This window comes from Lactuca virosa, chromosome 5 (genome assembly GCF_052849685.1).
Source record: "Lactuca virosa cultivar CGN04683 chromosome 5, Lactuca_virosa_CGN04683_v6, whole genome shotgun sequence".
NCBI lineage: Eukaryota > Viridiplantae > Streptophyta > Magnoliopsida > Asterales > Asteraceae > Lactuca > Lactuca virosa.
Window position 1 is genome coordinate 167377156 of NC_136430.1, and position 18948 is coordinate 167396103.

General features: G+C 32.9%; 1 protein-coding gene across 2 annotated transcripts; it reads left to right on the top strand.

Annotated features, from left to right (window-relative positions):
- Nucleotides 1-1694: 1694 nt before the first annotated feature.
- On the top strand, nt 1695-14342 carry LOC145115702 (putative receptor-like protein kinase At5g39000). Of its 2 annotated transcripts, none has more exons than XM_079052053.1 (5): nt 1695-1785; nt 2203-2392; nt 3929-4908; nt 5054-5098; nt 12778-13423. In XM_079052053.1, exons 3-5 carry the CDS (start codon nt 3988-3990, stop codon nt 13054-13056), a joined length of 1245 nt encoding a protein of 414 aa, XP_078908179.1. In that variant the 5' UTR covers nt 1695-1785; nt 2203-2392; nt 3929-3987; the 3' UTR covers nt 13057-13423. The 2 variants fall into 2 exon arrangements, with proteins under 2 accessions (XP_078908179.1, XP_078908180.1); XM_079052054.1 differs by lacking the exon at nt 12778-13423 and adding an exon at nt 13596-14342 and having other exon boundaries at nt 1696-1785.
- Nucleotides 14343-18948: the final 4606 nt, after the last annotated feature.

Below are 18948 nucleotides of genomic sequence, written 5' to 3' on the forward strand. Positions count from 1 at the left end.
TATATATCAATTATAGTTATGGGCTTAGACACCTAATCCAACATTTTATTTACCACATTACAAAAAACTTGTACTTTTTGGATCCAAAAATTGCACTTGGAAAAATTTACATAAAGTTGCTCATTCTTCAAAGTCCCTAGAACTTGTCTCAAATGTTCGTTATGTTTTTCCCTGAATTAAAATAAATGAGGATTTCATCAATTGTTATCCAAATATGGTTTACAAACTCTATTCATGAGATCCATGAAAGTTGTCGGTTCGTTGGTTAAACCGAAGGGCATCACAAAAAATTCGAAATACCAATATCGCGTTCGAAATGTGATTTTCTCCACATCTTCATAAACATTACCGGTAACCAATGATATAAACATTACCAGTAACCAATGATGAAAAATAAGAAATCCATGGTTCCTAATAGAACCCTATTTAGCTCAAGTTATTTTAGAAATGAATTTAATTTCACAAATTCTGTGCATAGTGCATGTCGCACTTGTATATTGTATTTGACGAAAAAGCATAAGACATGTTTGAGTTCTTAACCTCATGGGATTCTTTGGATAAAAATTCGTTTTTATTATATAGGCAATACCGATCTATTTTAGTAGAAAGAAAAATCAACTCATTTTCATGGGTGATATCTTTATTTCGTGTGTTCTCGAAAGAAAGTTATAAAAGGAACTTAAAAAGTCGTGCGAAGAAAAATTGTACTAAAATATTAAATTTTAAAAAACATAATAAATAAAAGTTGTAAAAAAATCAGAAAAAAAATTGTAAAAAAAGGTTCCGAAGGATTAAAAAAATGATTGCAAAAAATATACGAAGTTGTATAAAAAAAAGTCTAAATAAACAAGTTCTAATAATATAAGTAAATAAAGTTGTAAAAAAGTTGGAACATTTTGTAATCAACATGACAAATGGAGCAAATTCGCAAAACTAAATTCACTTCGAGCTAAAATTATAAAAGATGTAAACCAAATTCGTAAAAATATGTAAATGTTAGGATGAAACTGTTAAAAAAAAGTTGGAGGAAAATGATAAATATAAGTGTTGTGAGGATATAATTGGCATTGGAACTTGGGTGGGTTCGGCCGGGTTGACGGGTTCAAACATACCCTGTTTTTTGTTTTTTTTGCAGGTAAAACAAATTAGGTAACGTGAAGTTGCAAGGAGTCAAATTCGTGTCGGAGTGGCGTTGAGCTCACTGAGCTTTTACCTCGGTCAAATCCTTGCCCATATTTGCCAACCGTTTGTTAAGAGGAAAGAAACTCTCGGCCTGTGGGTCAGGGGCGGAACACAGAACACAGACAATATAAAGAAGGGGGCCGAAACACAACATACCCGATAAAAATCAAATACGGTAAATCATAAAAAATAAATTGATGGTGATGACTTGATCATACTATTAGTTAAATATAAAAAATATGTACCATAAAGCAATTATACTTAATTGTACTTAATTTGTGTGTTTCAAAATTGATATATATTTCTTGAAAACTAAATAAAATAAAAGACAATTCTTGACTAAAATCACAAACACCAACATAAACAATTAAAAAAACCTAATGTGGCAGATGGGAAGAAACTCCAGGCACAACCTCCGATAATTAATTAATTAAAAAGATAATTAAAACCATGGACCAAAAAGAAAGAAATATAAATACTACTTGTGTGAGTCTTAAAAGAAAAAGCAAAAGAAACTAACCCCCAAATCAAGATGCCCCAAATCAAGACGGAAAGTGTGCAGCGATGGCCAGTGGTTGTGGATGAGGCACGACGACGACTAAGGTGAGAGCCGACAGTGTCGATGTTATCCGACGAAAGGCAATGCTTCTTCAGATATCTCACTCTATTAATTTTTCACTTTGTGAAGTTGTTTACATCGTTTGATATTTTAATGTTTTCTTTTTCTATTGTCTGCAACCTCTTTCTCTTCTATTTTAACTCCTATTTTACTCATTGATTCTAACAGATCATTATATTACATAAGATTATTTATTTCTTTAATTTTCTCACTTTTATGAGGGTGAATACATATATCTAATCTTAAATAACATATTATTCTAAACATGTATTTAGTCTCTTAATCCCTGTTGATTACATTGCTTTAAAAATTTTGTTGCCTATTTCCAAAATCATTGGAGGGGCCGATAGTAGTGTTATTCTCAAATAACTTGTTATCTTAATTTTTTTTGGTAATAATAGTCTAAAAACCAAGGGGGCCATGGCCCCTCCTGGCCCCTAAAGGCATTCGCCACTGCTGTGGGTGCCGAGCAAGGCATATTTTCTTACTTAATTTGCCAAGATGACAGAACGATATGCATCAGCATGCCGATGCCAACTTAAGGATGTCAAACACCTTTGCCTTCTCTACTCCCTCCGCCTTTATTATAAGGTACTACCCATTTTAGAATGAACAAAAAAATAATGGGCTAATTACTAATCTAGCCAAATTAAGGGTAATTAGCAATTTTTAGCCAAAAATTAGTACATAGCCAAAAATAGCCCACGAAACCGTAGGTTTCGAGATTCGCCTACTGTTTCGCCATTTCGTCTACTGTTTCACGTTTTGTATAAAAAAAAAATTCATTTTTCACATACGAAACTGTAGGTAATATATACGGTTTTCTCTCTAATACCTACGGTTTCCCAAACCGTAGGCTACGGTTTTGGCGAAAATAGTTACGTTTTTTTTTTTATATCTACTATTTTAGGGGGTTTATCTACTATTTTAGGGCGAAAATAGTTATATATATATATATATATATATATATATATATATGTATATATACGTTTAAAAATACGTTCAATAGTACAAATTTTTTTTAAAGGGGATACAAATGTTTATTAGTTATTTAAAAAAAAAAAAAAATATTACAAAACCGTAGGTTTTTGGGAAACCTACGGTGTACAAGTGTTTACTGCACAAAATGTGCAGTAAATGCTTGTACACCGTAGGTTTCCATAAAACCTACGGTTTCGTTATTTTTATTTTTTTTTTAGAAAAAAATACACGATTACAAAATTAACATAATTTCGATCCTATTGAAGCGATTTAAAAAAAAAACGAAAAAAAAAATTTAATTTCCGTACGGTTCATACGAAACCGTAGGTGTACAAGTCGACAATGCAAAATCTGTGCATTGGGAACCTGTACACCGTAGGTTTCGTATGAAACCTACGGTTTTATATTTTTTTTTTTCGTTTTTTTTCAAAAAAAATTTAACCACATATATAAAACATACTCCTAATCACAAATACGGTAAAATTTTGATGAAAAGTAGACAAACCTGGTTGTTTTTCGGGTGTTCCATTGAGAGAAAAAAGTAGGCAAAACAAAGAAAACAATAGAAAAAATGACCTAATCTGAAAAAAATTGCTTTATATACTTTGGGCTAATGGCCACGAAAACGTAAACGGGCTCATTAAACAGTAGCCCATTAGCACAAAACAGTAGTTTTTAATGGTAAAAAACCAGTCAACGGCGTTGACCGTAGTCAACCCTAAGTTGACTACGGTTTTAAGGGCTATTTTTGGCTAATTGGTATATTTTGGCTATTTTTTGATAAGTGATTAAGAAAAATGGCTAGATTAGTAATTTTCCGAAAAATAATTAATATTAATGGAAAAAAGTTGTAGGAGTTATAAAATATGTTATGATTTATCTATTTTGTGCTAATTGTGTCATGTCACCGTTGTCGACATTAATAAATTTCTTAAGAATTTCCGTTAAAATGCAAGCCAATGACAAGATGAATAAAATAAACAAAAACACGCTTGCTTTTTCTTTATGACCAAAGTCTACGAGTATATGCAATATAGCAACACGTTCACTATGTCTTTATAAACCGTTTGTTTTTCTTTAATGTAAAACATATCTTTTTCTTTAATGTAAAACATATCTGCGCCTGATTTCATCATCCATACGCAGCTGTGCATCATTCCTGCCGACACAATCGCATCATTTTTTCCTCTTACTACAAAAAACTAATGTCACTAATCATAAAGTCACAGCACCTCAAAATATCCTTTCGAGACATTGAAATAGCCACCAGAAACTTCACAACGATTATCGGAAGCGGTGGATATGGCGACGTCTATAAAGGAGAACTGTTACTTAGCGGTAAACTTACCCCAGTTGCTGTAAAGAGACTAAAAAAGATTGGCCATTCTGGCCAAGGTCTTAAAGAGTTCTTAACAGAGATTCAATTGCTATCCCGCTATAAACATCCAAATCTAGTCTCTCTTCTTGGTTATTGCGAAGAAGGCAATGAAAAGATCCTTATTTACGAGTATGCAGTGTATGGAAGCCTCGACAGATACCTAAGTATGGCAAATCCCATCTTTCCACTACCATGGAAGCAACGGATCAAGATATGCATCGATGCAGCCCGTGGTTTGGATTATCTTCATAACCATGTTGCAGAAAATCATAGAGTTATCCATAGGGATATTAAGAGTGGAAATATTCTATTAGATCACAACTTCAAAGCTATGATTTCTGATCTTGGACTTTCCAAGATTGGTCGTGCAAATGAAAATGAGAGTTATCTCATTACTAATGGTAGTGGTACATATGGTTATTGTGATCCGGTATATATCGATACAGGGATCCTCACAAAAGAGTCCGATATTTATTCATTTGGGGTTGTATTGTTTGAAGTTTTATGTGGGAGACCGGGCTTCATTAACGTAAGTGATGAACGGAGATTTCTAGCCCCATTAGCCCAAAGCTACTGTGAAAAAGGAAATTTAAATGATATTATTGATCATGATTTGAAGAACCAAATAGACTCGAATAGCTTGAATAGGTTTGCGGGGATTGCTTATCTATGCTTGCAAAATGATCGAAATCAACGACCCTCAATGGGTTTGGTCATAAAAAAACTTGAAAAAGCTTTGGAATTGCAAGTAAGTTACTTTTAAAAATTAAGTGGTATATATGTGGTACTTTTGTGTTTATTTATCTTTATATGGTAAACAACTAGATTGGCTGGCGTTGAACTTTTTTGTTTATTAACGCTGCCCTGTAACATTGTTTATATGCATGGTTCAGGAACTTGCAGAATCTTCAGAACTTGCAGAATCGTCGAAACCTCAGGTACGCTATGTAGTCAGTTATGTTGAATTATTTATTACAAGTATTACACTTGAAATCAATTGTTAATATAAAAATATATGCAATAGTAAATTTCAATTAGTTTTCGTTATTCAATGCAAACAGTAAAAAAGACACATAGACCTTCCCCTTGATTTTTTCTTTCTCATAAGATATGCTTTTTAATGGCCTTGGGGCCTAATCATATCAAGTTCGTTGGAAAAGTACCATGACCAAAAGTTTGAAGGTTCAAGTTTTTAGTTTAGGAGTAGAATTAGTGATCCTACATCTATATCACAGTGAGGTTGCAAAACTGAAAGGGCAACAAGTCCTTTTGGTCTCCAGGTACGGAAGAGGGAGACAGTCTAAAAGAAGACCCCAAGAAAACTGTTTACTTTTCTTAGCACATACTATGATCCACCTTGTTCTTTAAACAAAACAGGAGAATGTGTTTACAAAATTTGGACAATATAAACCGTAGTATTGTTTAGTATAAAATGATCATCATCGACAACTCCCATTTCCATCTATCCGACTTAGAATTCATATTAAAGTTGACCAATAAAAGAATCAATTCTTGAAATTGTAAAGTTTCCACATGCTGATTAATTTCTTTTTGCAATCCCACATCTAATCATCATTTCCCCGTTGGTCTTTTATCAAAAAATCTATATGTCTCTCTATTTGGAAGAAAGTCCATAGAAAGATGGACATTTTGATACCAATTATCCTTCCAAAGAAGGTATCCTCTCCATTCCTAAGAGTTAAACAAGAATGAAGAACAATACCTTTCTCGTGCATAACATTCCTCCATTTTAAGATTCTATGACATGCAACATGTCGTCTGCTTCGAGTTCCTCCAATATTATGAACTGCTTTTATAACTCTCACCCAAAGAGCTTGATTCTTCACAACCAACCGCCACCTTCATTTTTAATAGTAAAGAAAACATTCTTAAATAAAAATGAGTTATTATAGCAAACATAAAATTTAAAAACAATACATTTAGTAAAACTTAAATATTTTAAAAGCAATTCATTACTCCAATAGTAAAAATCTCTTTTTGATGTTGGTTATTACTATTTATCCTTTTGAAAAAGCTCTTTTAGTAATAATGCTCTTAACGGAAATCTTAAACGGACCTTATCTCATTCACATAGTGGACCAAAAAGCGTGTTCGACATGGCACATTTGGAAGCGTTTATGAGTTTCTAGCTTCTAGTTTTTTTTACAAAACGTTCTACTTTAAACAAAAAGTTTTATTTGACAGAACGTTTTAAACAAAACGTTTTAAATCTAAAAACCATTTCTTGTAGCGTTTAACAAAATGTTACTAGGTTTTTTAAATTAATTTTCAGAATTGACCTTAAAAATATTTTTATATATGTATGTTTTTTAAACAATTGTCTTTTAATATAATTTTACATATTTCAAAAGTTTTCATGAGCTACATTTGTGAAACACTCTTATAACAAGTAAAAGGTACAACTACCAACTATTAACTATCTGCTACCCGATATCAGCTAACAACTATTTTTTGTGAAACACGTCAAAATAATAATTTTCCAACTATGTTTTATTTTTATAGAAACAAAGTCCAGAGTATCAACCACTACTTTTGTGTTATTTTCCAATTGTCTTTTTATACCCCTAATTGCCACTACTTTTGTGTTATTTTTTGATTTGACACTGTTATTTTTTTTGTTCGGAGCATGGCTGTCAAAATCGCGATCTTGATCATAGGATCGTACGATCCTACGATCCCAGGTATGAAAAACGATCTGGATCGTAAAAAGATCGTATTTGGGCTAGGATCACATGTAGGATTGTAAGATCATAGGTAGGATCGTAGGATCGAGATCCGATCCGATCCTACCTTCCTTTGATTTTATTTATTTATTTATTTATTGCAAATGAAAATTATTTTTACCACTTTATGTCTTTTACCATTTACCAATTTACCATTTATAATTTTGTGGTGTGACTTATGACTAATATTTTGAGGTTTTTATAACTTTTAAACGAAAAATTAAATGTTTGAAATATTTTTCATGTTTAAAAATTATAAATTAAAATTATGTTTTTATTTTGTGGGATCTTAGGATCCCGATCTCGATCTTGCAAACCCAAAAACGATCATACGTAGGATCCCGGTCTTAACAACCTTGGTTCGGAGTATTAAACAAAATAATAATATTGGGACAAAAATATTTGGATAATCCAAAAAAATAATAATAGATGGAGTAGCATCCCCTAATTGTCGCTATCAACTAACAACTGTGTTTTGATTTGACCTTGTTATTTCTTTGTTCGGAGTATTAAACAATTTTCCAACTATGTTTTCATACCCCTAATTGTTTATGTACCTGATATCAGCTATCCGCTATCAGCTAACAACTTCTTTTAATTATTTGTGTTTTAGAAAAACAATATTTTATATATAGTTGTATTTTTATTTTTCGATCGGACTATTCATATGTTTTTTTTTTCGTTCGTACTATCTATATGTTATTCTTTCGTCTGGATTATCCATGTGTTATTTTTTTCATCCGTATTATTATTGGGTTATTTTTCGTTCGGACTATCCTTGTATTATTATTTTTTCCGGTCGGATTGTCATTATGTTATTTTTTTGTTCATACTATATTTGTATTATTTTCTCCTCTCGTCTATTTATGTGTTATATTTTCATTCCGACTAACCTTGTGCTATTTTTTCGTTTGGACAGAGATTTTTTCGTTCGAACAGAGATAGTCTGAATAAAAAAAATAACATGAAGATAATCCAACTGAAAAAAACAACATAATGATAGACAGAATGAAAAAATAATACAAAGATAGTCTAAATGAAAAAAATACATATGAATAGTAGAAATGGAAAAATAACACAGAAATAGTCGGAATAAAAAAGATAACATAGTCAGAACAATGAAAAAAATAACTGAGGGATAACTCGACCGAAAAAAACAATGTAAGGATAGTCAGAATAGAAAATAACACAATGATAGAACGAAAAAAATAACATGTGAATAATACAAACAGAAAAAGAGCACATGGATAGTCGGAACAAAAAAATAACACAAAATAGTTCATATGAAAAAAGTAACAAATGAATAATCCGACAAAAAAAAACAACACAAAGATAATTGGAACGAAAATAATAATATTACGACAATTCAAAAAAAATAATACATGGATACTCCCAACAAAAAAAATACTACAATACTGAATAAAACATAACACAAAAAAAAGTTCAAACGAAAATAAATTTTTTTTTGTTAATAATAATAATATACTTTTATCAAAAATATTAAAAATAAATAAATAATAATAATAAAGTCAAGAAAATAAAAAACTTTAAGGGTACATAAGAGCATATCAAATGGGAGTTTTTTTTATAACTTATTATAATTAACCTTTTATTATTAACAACTTATTACCATTAGAAAATAAAGTTTATTTGCTTTTTTAAATTGACTACTCAATATATATATATATATATATATATATATATATATATATATATATATATATATATTTTGAGTCAATATACTTATATGTTTTTGTCAATTAATCCCCTAATACTTTTTGATATATTTCAATTTCCTTCTTAAATATTTTTTAGTTTTAAATATTGTTTATTTATTTATTTATTAATTATTTGTATCAAATATTGAATGACATTTCTTTTATGAAATATAAAATTATAATGATTATATATTTTTTTTCATTATTTTTTATGACTATTCCGTAATAGTCTTCCGTATTAATTTTTTTGAACGATACGTGGTAATATATTTCTTTTGAAACAATATTTTTAATCAATTGAAAATACAATGTATGTTTAAAAAAGAATAATCAATTAAGGGAGTTTTATAAAATATTTTAGATAGATATGGATTAATTAGGTAAACTTTTATAAAAAAGCTATTAGAAGAGGTTAACCATTTGAGCGGTTATTTAATTATAGGTTAAGTTATTAGAATGATGATGTAGCAATAGTTTTAAGTCTTAAGATAACTTAATCATTGGAGATGTTGTAAGCAATTAGGGGTATAAAAAGAAAACATCTAATCATTACCAACTCAACTTTAATGTTATTTAAGGCTGGAATTTCAAATTATATAAAATAATTAGTTAAAAATAATAAAATAAGCAAAAACATTGCTAAATTAAAAGGAGATAGTATATGAAAAATATAAAATTTATAAAAGATTTTTGTTTTTTTTTTGGAAAGAGAACTCCCCTAACGAGGGTTTCCGGGCCAGCTTTCGCGCACCGACTAATCCCCCGCTGCAAACATGAGGCTTTGCCTCATGCCCTGGAGTCACTGCAGACGAACTTCCATGGCCACAAGGGCTGAGTAGTGCCAGGATTTAAACATGGGTCAATAGGTTATCCACCATATCTTCCACATGTCTTACCAAGTCACCACAACCCAAGTGGTTACGAAAGTTTTTGTTAGAGGCCAAATAGTCACAATCAACAATCGAATGGTCCTTTTTATCATACGCGTGAATTGCTTGTTCGGTCAATATAGAGAATGTTTGAATTATATCACCACTCATTTATAAAATATAAACCACTAAGACCATCTCCAATGCTTTGAATTCATATGATTTCAATGGATTGACATGTGTACATTCCATTTATTATACAACTTTACTCATTAAACTCTAAACTCCATTACACTCTATACAATTTAATGGATTGTCACATAATTCATTATTTTCTTTTTATTTATTGTTATTTTTTTTAAAAATTAATTAGCATGAAATTAAAAATTAAAAACTAGGATTAAAAATTTAAAATAAAAAATAATTCATATATATATATATATATATATATATATATATATATATATATATGTGTGTGTGTGTGTGTGTGTGTGTATGTGTGTATGTGTGTGTGTGGAGAGAATATAAAGTTCAATGGGGATTGAACTCCCCATTCCATTGAATCCTAGTCATTTTCCCACAATGGAGATTTTGAGTTTAATGAGATTAAACTCCCCATTAAACCCCCCATTAAACTCTCATTGGAGATGACCTAATGATAAATGAAATGCTTCAGTTCAGATACTAAAATATTGAAAATGTTATGTTATGAGTTTGATTTATATAATCTATATTGTAAAATGAAAATTAAATAAAAGTAAGCATGTTTGGATACAATTTGCTCATTTTGTTATATGGTTTGCTTTTATTTCTATAAATCTACGAGTTTCATTTACGGGCAACGAGGAGATGACTTTGCAACGTGCTTTGACAATTTAACATTGTCGTCCATATCTAAGACTACTGTCAAATTGGTGACACCTCACATGCCACATAAGCAATGGTGTTATAACACCAAGTGGGAAAATGGTAACCATCTTATAACAAGATGTAACACCAACTTTTTTCCATGTCAAAATTTTTTTTTTTCGAGTTTCTTTTTTTTTTTAATTAAAACAAATATATTTTAAATAAAACATAATGTTTAAAAAAATAACATAACATTTAAATTACACATAACACTCAAATTGAAAAAAACATTACAACAAAAAAATATATTTTATTTTTCCTAAAAAACATTATTCGTTATCGTTACTGTGGAAGATATAATCCGACAAGTCCTCCCGAAGCTGTCTGTGTTTATTTGCGTCCTGAATGTCAACGACTCTATGCAAATACTCGGTTGTTCCTGGTTGAAATTGAACGTGTCTGAGCTCCGTTGGGATATAGTGTGCAATATATCGTCATCTATCTTTTACTACCATGTTATGCATTATGATATATGCATACATGATATATCGTAGAGTTTCTAAGTCCAATGGTCGTGTCGCATGTTCAACTATGTGTCACTTCGCCTTTAGCACTCTAAAAGCACGTTCCACATTCTTCCGTGCTCCTTCTTGTTTTCTCTTGAAAATTTTGTCTCTTTCTTCTACGGGGTGTCAGAATGCCTTCAAGAATTTGGAATACTGAGGATATATTCCATCTGTAATGTAATAACCATATGTGTATTCGTTTCCATTCACTGTGAAAGGAGCATCCGGGGCGCTTCCATTCAAAAGATCGTCGAATATTGGCGACTGATAAAGAACGTTGACGTCGTTCTAGGAACCCGCAACCCCAAAAAAAGCATGCCAAATCCATAAATCTTGAGAGGCAACAACCTCTAAAACCAATGAAGGTGATCCGTTATGACCACTTGCGTATTGCCCTTTTCCATGCTACTGGACAATTTTTCCATTTCCAGTGTGTGCAATCAATGCTTCCAATCATTCCGGGAAACCCAGGCGTTCTTCATACGCCGCATACAATTCTTGCAAATCATGCAATGAAGGTTTCTGCAAATATATGTCTCCAAATGTTTGAACAACACCTCTTGACAATGTATACAAACTCTCCCTTGCGGTTCTTTTGGACATTCTCATATACTCGTCTATGGTGTCGGGTGGCTTCCCCATAGCCATCAAACTAATGGCCGCATCACATTTCTGCAATGTTGTAAACCCTCGTCTACCTCTAGCATCATATCTCAATTGAAAAAATTTATACCTAAAACATATATAACTACAGTTTGAAAATATAGTACATTTGTATTAAAATTAAAGAAACAAGTAGTACATTTGTATTTATTTTGTATAAAAGTATAGTAAATATGTATTAAGATTAAAAAAACGATACCGGCTTTCCAAGGCGTTGGCGATTAGTAGGAACACATTCCTACTCAAACGAAATCTTCTTTTGAAGTCCTTCGATCTGTATACATAATTATCGGCAAAGTAATCACGATATAGATGTTGGTGTCCTTCCTCGCAGTTTCTGTTTAACATCGCACGTCTTGTTACTAAAGGAGTTGGGTCTGGTTGTAGCAGCTCGATAGTGTAATAATGTTACATCATCCTGAAGAATATATCGCCATCGGAATCATCGGACGAGTCGAAAAAATCCATTATTTTTTTGAAGATAATTGAAATTATATAGAGAGAAAGAGAGATTTGTGTGGAAAAAATTGTATAGATAATAGGTATTTATATAGGAAAATAATAATTATTTTTAAAGTTAATTTTTTTTATTAATTTGACCGTTTGAGTTTAATTCAAACGGTATAATACGCGTTTCGCCCGGTGGTAACGAGCACGAGGTGCCCCACAACGAGAAGAAACGAGAAGGGGGGGGGGGGTGTTCCCCTTATTATGACGCCGTTATGGCTTATACACGTAGATAATAACGAGCAATTACTGACCCATACCGATCGCTCTAAGCCATCGCCCTCAAATCCTTGCAAATTAGGGAAGTTGATGTTGGACAACCTGTTTTTATGTTAATCGTTAATGGAAGCAGTACTATTTTGGTACGCATTTTACTTGGGTGATATCATTGGTTTATGAATTTCAAATATATTACTTTGAGCTATGTAACTTACGGATAATACTTGAAAATAAAAAATATTTCCTTAAGATATGTATTGAACTCTGTTTGTTTCCTTAAGATTATATCAATTCAATTTGAAAATATTTGTTAACAATATTAAAAATTCAAAACAAACTTCCCATAAGATCCTAACTTCATTAATACATGGTTTATTGACACATTTTCAAGGTTGTAATCAATCTACCTAACAAACGAGATCATGAATTTATTACGATTGATCATTTTTTATGGCGGATTTTGATTTTTTTTTCTCGTGTAGGTTATGGAAAAAATTAATCTGAATAACAACAATGATATCATTTTCCATTGCGATGAGAAGCACAATGAGGCTTCTGGTGTTCCACTAGTTGCAGCCGCAGCTAAAAGCAGCTCCGTTAACATTTGTGAAATGGATGTGCATGATGAAACAAGTAGTGACTGTGATATTTACAAAGAAGAAAATATCAAAAACCCTAGTGGTCCAGGGGGAAGAGGTTGCCTCTTTCCTTTTCTTACTCGGATTCGTTTTGGAGATTTTGATTTTCGATTCGGCTTTTAATGTTGGCGGTGGTCGGACACTTCGCCGTATTATGACCAATGATATGTTGGAGTTGAGCGCACGGGTAAATTTAAGCTATGGCTAGGTGGGTTTTTGGACCAACCTAATTTTTTAATTTTTTTTTAAGAATTCTTAATAGAAAAAAAATCCAGTCACTACCGTGAATAAAATTAGGACATATCTTGTAATATCGGAACAAATGAAAAGAATATATCAAATATTTTAGGGTCGTGATTTTTCCACTGAGATTTTTTATTCATACACTGAAAAAAAGTGTGTATGGACATTTATACCCCTCCATTTAATTAACATTTAGTGAAGAGATAGAAAAACCAAAAGAACTTGAATCTATCTCTAGCGAGGGCTCCGTCGAATCCTAAAATTGCTCCATCTCCATCACTTAGACCTCAACAATAGCAGAATCCCAAATTCTATTAGCAATTTTAGGTTTCTGTTAGAATTGCAGGTTTCTTCTTATATGTTTGTTTTGATTAGATGTGCTAAATTTAAGAAAAGTGGTGATTAAAATGTGAAATTAGGTTGATTGAATGGAAGCCATGGGAATGGTGAAGAGGATGAACAATAAGTGCTCTTTCAACGCAAAGATCTCACCTTTAATTACTCAACCACCAATGCTTGCCACCTTCTTTCACTTTTACTTTCTTCCATGCCTTATAATCACTCTACTCTCTCTTATGTATATTCTCTTCTAATATATTTGAGTAATCAGACATTTTAATATAAATTTTTTCCTTTGGTTTGTTAAATTTATGTTCATCATGATCAGGATATATGGACAAACCTTGATATCTAATCAACCATGATGGCTAAACTTTTCCAATAGCCCCAATTCAGATTTTCCAGAGGGAAATTAACCATCAACATTTACCTAATTTTATTCCAAACAACTTATAACTTTTAGTCTTTTACTGTATAAGTTATTGTTGTTACACCAATTTTAATCTCTACTAAATAATCATCTTGAACATGAATGCTCAAAGAATACACGGCAAAACACCGGGAATATAGGGTAAAACCCTATAAAATACAGAGAAAACTAATAATAAGATTGAGAAAATACAAGGAATCAGAGACAGTCGAAGATGTGAACTTCTTCCTTTAGCAAGCTGAGAAACAAGCCACAGGGCACATCTGCAACGAGAGGGACGCAAGAAGAAAAGTAAATTAAGTGTACGAAAGTTGGAAGTTCAGCAAGGATGGATTAAGTTCTTGGTATCTAGGTCTTCAATAATTACTAGTAATTAAATTAAGGGCATAAATGTCTATTCACAATTTTTTCTATGGATGAGTAAAAACTTTAAATGGAAAAATCAATACCCAATATTTTAAGGTCCATATTTTCTCTATTAAAAAATAACCCAAATTAAAATAATAAAAAAATCCAACTCATGTAAATTAAAATCGATCCATTGTCGCTTCCTCTTCCCTTACATTGCGTCTCTATAACTCTTCTGGTCTTGACCCTCGTCGATCAACAATCATAGGGAACCAACATTTGAGTAGGCGACTACTGTTCTAGATTGTATATTTAAGGCCATATACCCTTCACTTTGTGAGGTACTTGAATACCTTAGTGATGAGAATAGTAGTCGTGATCGTAAATCCAAAGTTGTTTGCTTCTTAAACTCATCAAAATCATTTGATTTTTGTTTAATATACACTTGATGGTTGATATCTTGGGAGCCACAAATCATTTTAATACAACATTATAAAGAAAAAAGACTATAATATCATAAATTTCATGAATTCTAAAAAATTCACTAAATTAAGGAAGTACATTAAGGATGTAGGATGGGAACAATTTATAAGGAATGTTACTTTTTTGAGATAAATACGATACTCAAGACATGAAAGATGTATATTATAATCGACTAATTAGTTGAAAGGTTTATATGTTTGTAACTTCTGTTGCTACCAATTTGATTTATTTATTGTATTTTGTCATAAGAATATAAAAAATGCATTTTATTACAAGTTTGAAACTTGCACGTGTTTAAGGTGACAAATGATATATAACATCAAGAGATTAACCACTTCTTTAGTGAAGTTTACTTGTTTTTGTTTTTTGGTTATGTCTAAGTGAGTCTGTAAAACCTTTAATTTAGATAAACTAATGAAAATGGTTACACTTTATCTTGAATAGCTTCCAGCACAACATGATCTTCGAGTTCTAAATTTGGAACTTAAAATTTATAGTACAGTTGTGGGAAAGGATGAACAATTTAATCAGTTGAAGAGCATTGGAGACCTTTCGAGTACTATGGTTGAAAAAAAGAAACATGTAATCTTTCATAAGGTATATTTGTTAATGAAACTTGGATTGATCTTATGACCGACTTGGGGATTGCAGCTGGAAGTGGAATGGTTGATTGATGGATTGGAATGTCGCTATCTGTAGCAAGGGTTATGCCCTTTCAGTTTTCCGAGTTCGAAGAAGGAGTGAGCAGACTTGTGATTTTCAGAAATTGGATGTAAACCCAGCATGGGGTCTGTTGGTCGCGGAGTTTGGCGACAGTATGTCAGTGTGGGAGTGTGCGGGAGGATTGATGTGGTATGGATGCTTTGTAATGTGATCAAGGATTCGTGTTCTTTAGATATAGGCAGGTCAGGTACCAGATTGACGGTCGGGATTTGCAGGAGAAGAATGTATGATTTGGATAGTAAATTAGTGTTTGGCATATGCAGTTTCATGAATTCCTTAATGTTAAGTAGTTATGATTGGAAATTTCAGAGGTCTTCATCTGAAATTCATAATTCTCTTAGGATTTGATTAGTCCTTATCTGGAAGACCATCCTGCATGTGTTATACATTCCAAGGTCAGAGATGGCTGTACTCGGTTAAGTCGGTTTGAAATATGGTTCAGTTGCAAAACCAGTGGGTGGTAGTTCAAATCCTAAGCGGGGGAGAACTTAGTATTTCGCTTAGAGGATTATCGATCTGTTCGAGTTCGTGATGTTGGAAAAATGACTCATAGGGATCTGCAGTGCGGGTATGTGGAATCTCGGTTCAGGATTTGGTCAAGGCAGGGGTATATAGTAAGTGGCGATCGGATGTATGTGTTCAGGAGATACATGAGTTGTCTCTCAGCAGAAAGTAGTTGGTCAAGGAGCTCGTTGTAGCTATTAGTTCCTTTGGGGGTGCTAATGATTAGATAAGGAGCCACTAGGATCACTCAGGTTGAGTATCAATTGCTGAGGGAATTGTCAGCTCACTGTATGGATCTCTATTTATAGTCTAGCTTGGGCAGAGGTTGACCAGGAAATCAGTTTCAGAGTTGGATATGTTCAACTTCGCATAGGTTTTGGTTCGTTAGATCTATGTCAATGCGTCCTCGACCATTGGTCGTTTCGTTCATCATTCAGCGGAGGTTCTCCGAAAGTTCAAGTTGTGATAGTCAAAGTTCAATGGATATGTCAACTTATAATCATGTTCAATATGTTTTATGTTCCTCTGGTCTCAGGGTATTTTTAGCCTCAATGGTGGCGTGGAATTTTGGTTCATAGCAGGCTTAGGTTTTGGTAGCATCCAGGATCACCTTGGATGTCTTCTCGAGCTAGTTACATGTTGGTGGAATCTGTTCATTTTCAATCAAGTATGGAATCTTATTTCGATCGATCATGAGGATGTATTATGTTAATGATTGAGGATGTCATTTCATTTGAACTATGGTATTTTCCACCATTTTTTGGATGAGGTTATGGGTTCCCTAAGGGTGTATATTAGGGTAAGTTCATTAGATATTGCCGAGAGGGGTATATATGGGATGGTCAAGATATCAATGGAGCGCTTGGTTCGAATTATATGTTTGGTTCTTTTTGGGTTATAGCCTTTTAATTAGATCAAGAGTACGACCGTTTATCCTATTATTGGGTCATGTGCGACCATGATTTCGTAGAGTTTTGTGTTGGTAGCAGTTGTTCTGTGAAAGGAATTGTGCGCGGTAAAATAGTATGGCTTTGTTGCGCTCGATTAGCGTTGTTTGGGTTCCTGCAAGGCGCTGAAATGAGGTTGAGTATCTTTAGGCACCTGTGGTGCCGGTCGTGAGTTTTCCAGTCATAGGTTGTGGGCACAATGATCATGATTGTTGATGTCTTCTGCTTGTAGTACTTTCGGTGTTGACGCATTGATGGAAGTCAGGAGACTCACGAATCATCTGGTTTGAATAAAGTGAACAGTTATGGGTGGTTGGTAGTATCAGTCGTGCATCAGAAAGTCTTTGCGGAATGTTTGCATTATAGGTCACGTTTGTTCGCAAGCTGCTATTAGGAGTCTGGTTATCAAGGTTGGGTATCAGTTAAGAAGTTTCAAATCATGAAGCTCTTTGGGGATGTCTTGAGTGATTTGCTAGGTGGGGGTACACCTGAGTTGATAAGGGTTGGAGGCAAATGTGAAAATTCCTGAATTTCTCATCTTTGCTCGTAAGAGCAGTGGTTGGAAATGGTGTGACAGGGAGTCAAGGATTTATTAAAGGTTTATAGTACATATTATGGATTTGGAATTGATATAAATTCGTGATTGATGTGTTTGAGTTCTTTTTCCAAGTGTTTGGTAGTGATTGTCACACCCCCAAACCGAAACGGAGGAAACGTTCGGGGGCGGAGGACGTCATGTACAGTATCACAACAATTGAATAATAGTAATCAAAGCAACAACAACCATTGTATTAATAGTATAGTGTTTACATTACAATTGAATCATACATGATTGACTCCAAAAGTAAATAACAAGTAAAGACGCGAACTACGATGCTCCACCTTCGTGAATCGGGGCGTGCACCTGTCTACTAACGTCCTGAGAATACAAGTAGGTTTTGAAAGAGTATCAGCATAAAGATGGTGAGTTCATAAGCGTTTAGTTTTGGAAAAGCTGTTCTTTGTTCTTTTGAAAAGTGTGTTATCTTTCTCCAGAAAACCTTATATTTTCTGATGTAATGAATGTATAAACCTTCAATAAAAATGATTCTTACTAGTTTCTCCTTCGATTAGTTAGTGTATACAGATCATATAAACTCCAGATCGAACAAACAATCGATTGTGTGGTTCTGCCCCAAGCCCACAACCAAACAAGGAACATGAAGTGAGGCGGAGTCCACACATTCCACTGTTGTCGGATCCTCATGTACATAATCCTGAAGCATTCACTAGATACTTACAAACTTAACTGTATTGTTCCTTTGATATCCGTTTGAAAGTGTTCCTCAAGAAAATCCAATATTTTCTTATGTAAAGCATGATTAAACCCATTCCTTCTATAACTACTTAGTTCATACTAGTTACATAAAAACCAATATCGAATGGACAGTTAACTGTGTGGATCTACCCTAAACCCACAACCAAACAAGGAACATGGAATGAGGCGGAACCCACACATTTCACAGTCTATCGGATATTCTTCATATGTAACTCGGATGCACAAACTAAGGAATTATAGAATTCATAATGAAGATTTGTTAACTGAATAATTAACCAATTGTTTGTAAAGTACCGATGTTTACCCTGGAAAATCCTATATTTTCCTAACTGTGTGTTATGTATGTATTCTGTACGAAAACCTTTGTATGAAAATCCTTGTGTGAAACCATTGTATGAAACCATTGCATTAAACCATTGTATGAAACCATTGTATTAACCCATTGTATAGTAGTCTTATTACATAAATAAAACTAGCTGAATGCATGTTGTATGGTATACTGAAAGTGTTGTTAATACCCTCCTGTGATCACCAAGTACATACGAGTTATAGAAATCTAGATCGAACAAACAGTCGATTGGGTGATCCCGCCCTAAGCCCACAACCAAACAAGGAACAGGAAATGAGGCAGAGATTACACATCCCACTGCAAGTCGGATGTTAATTTCATATTACCCTGG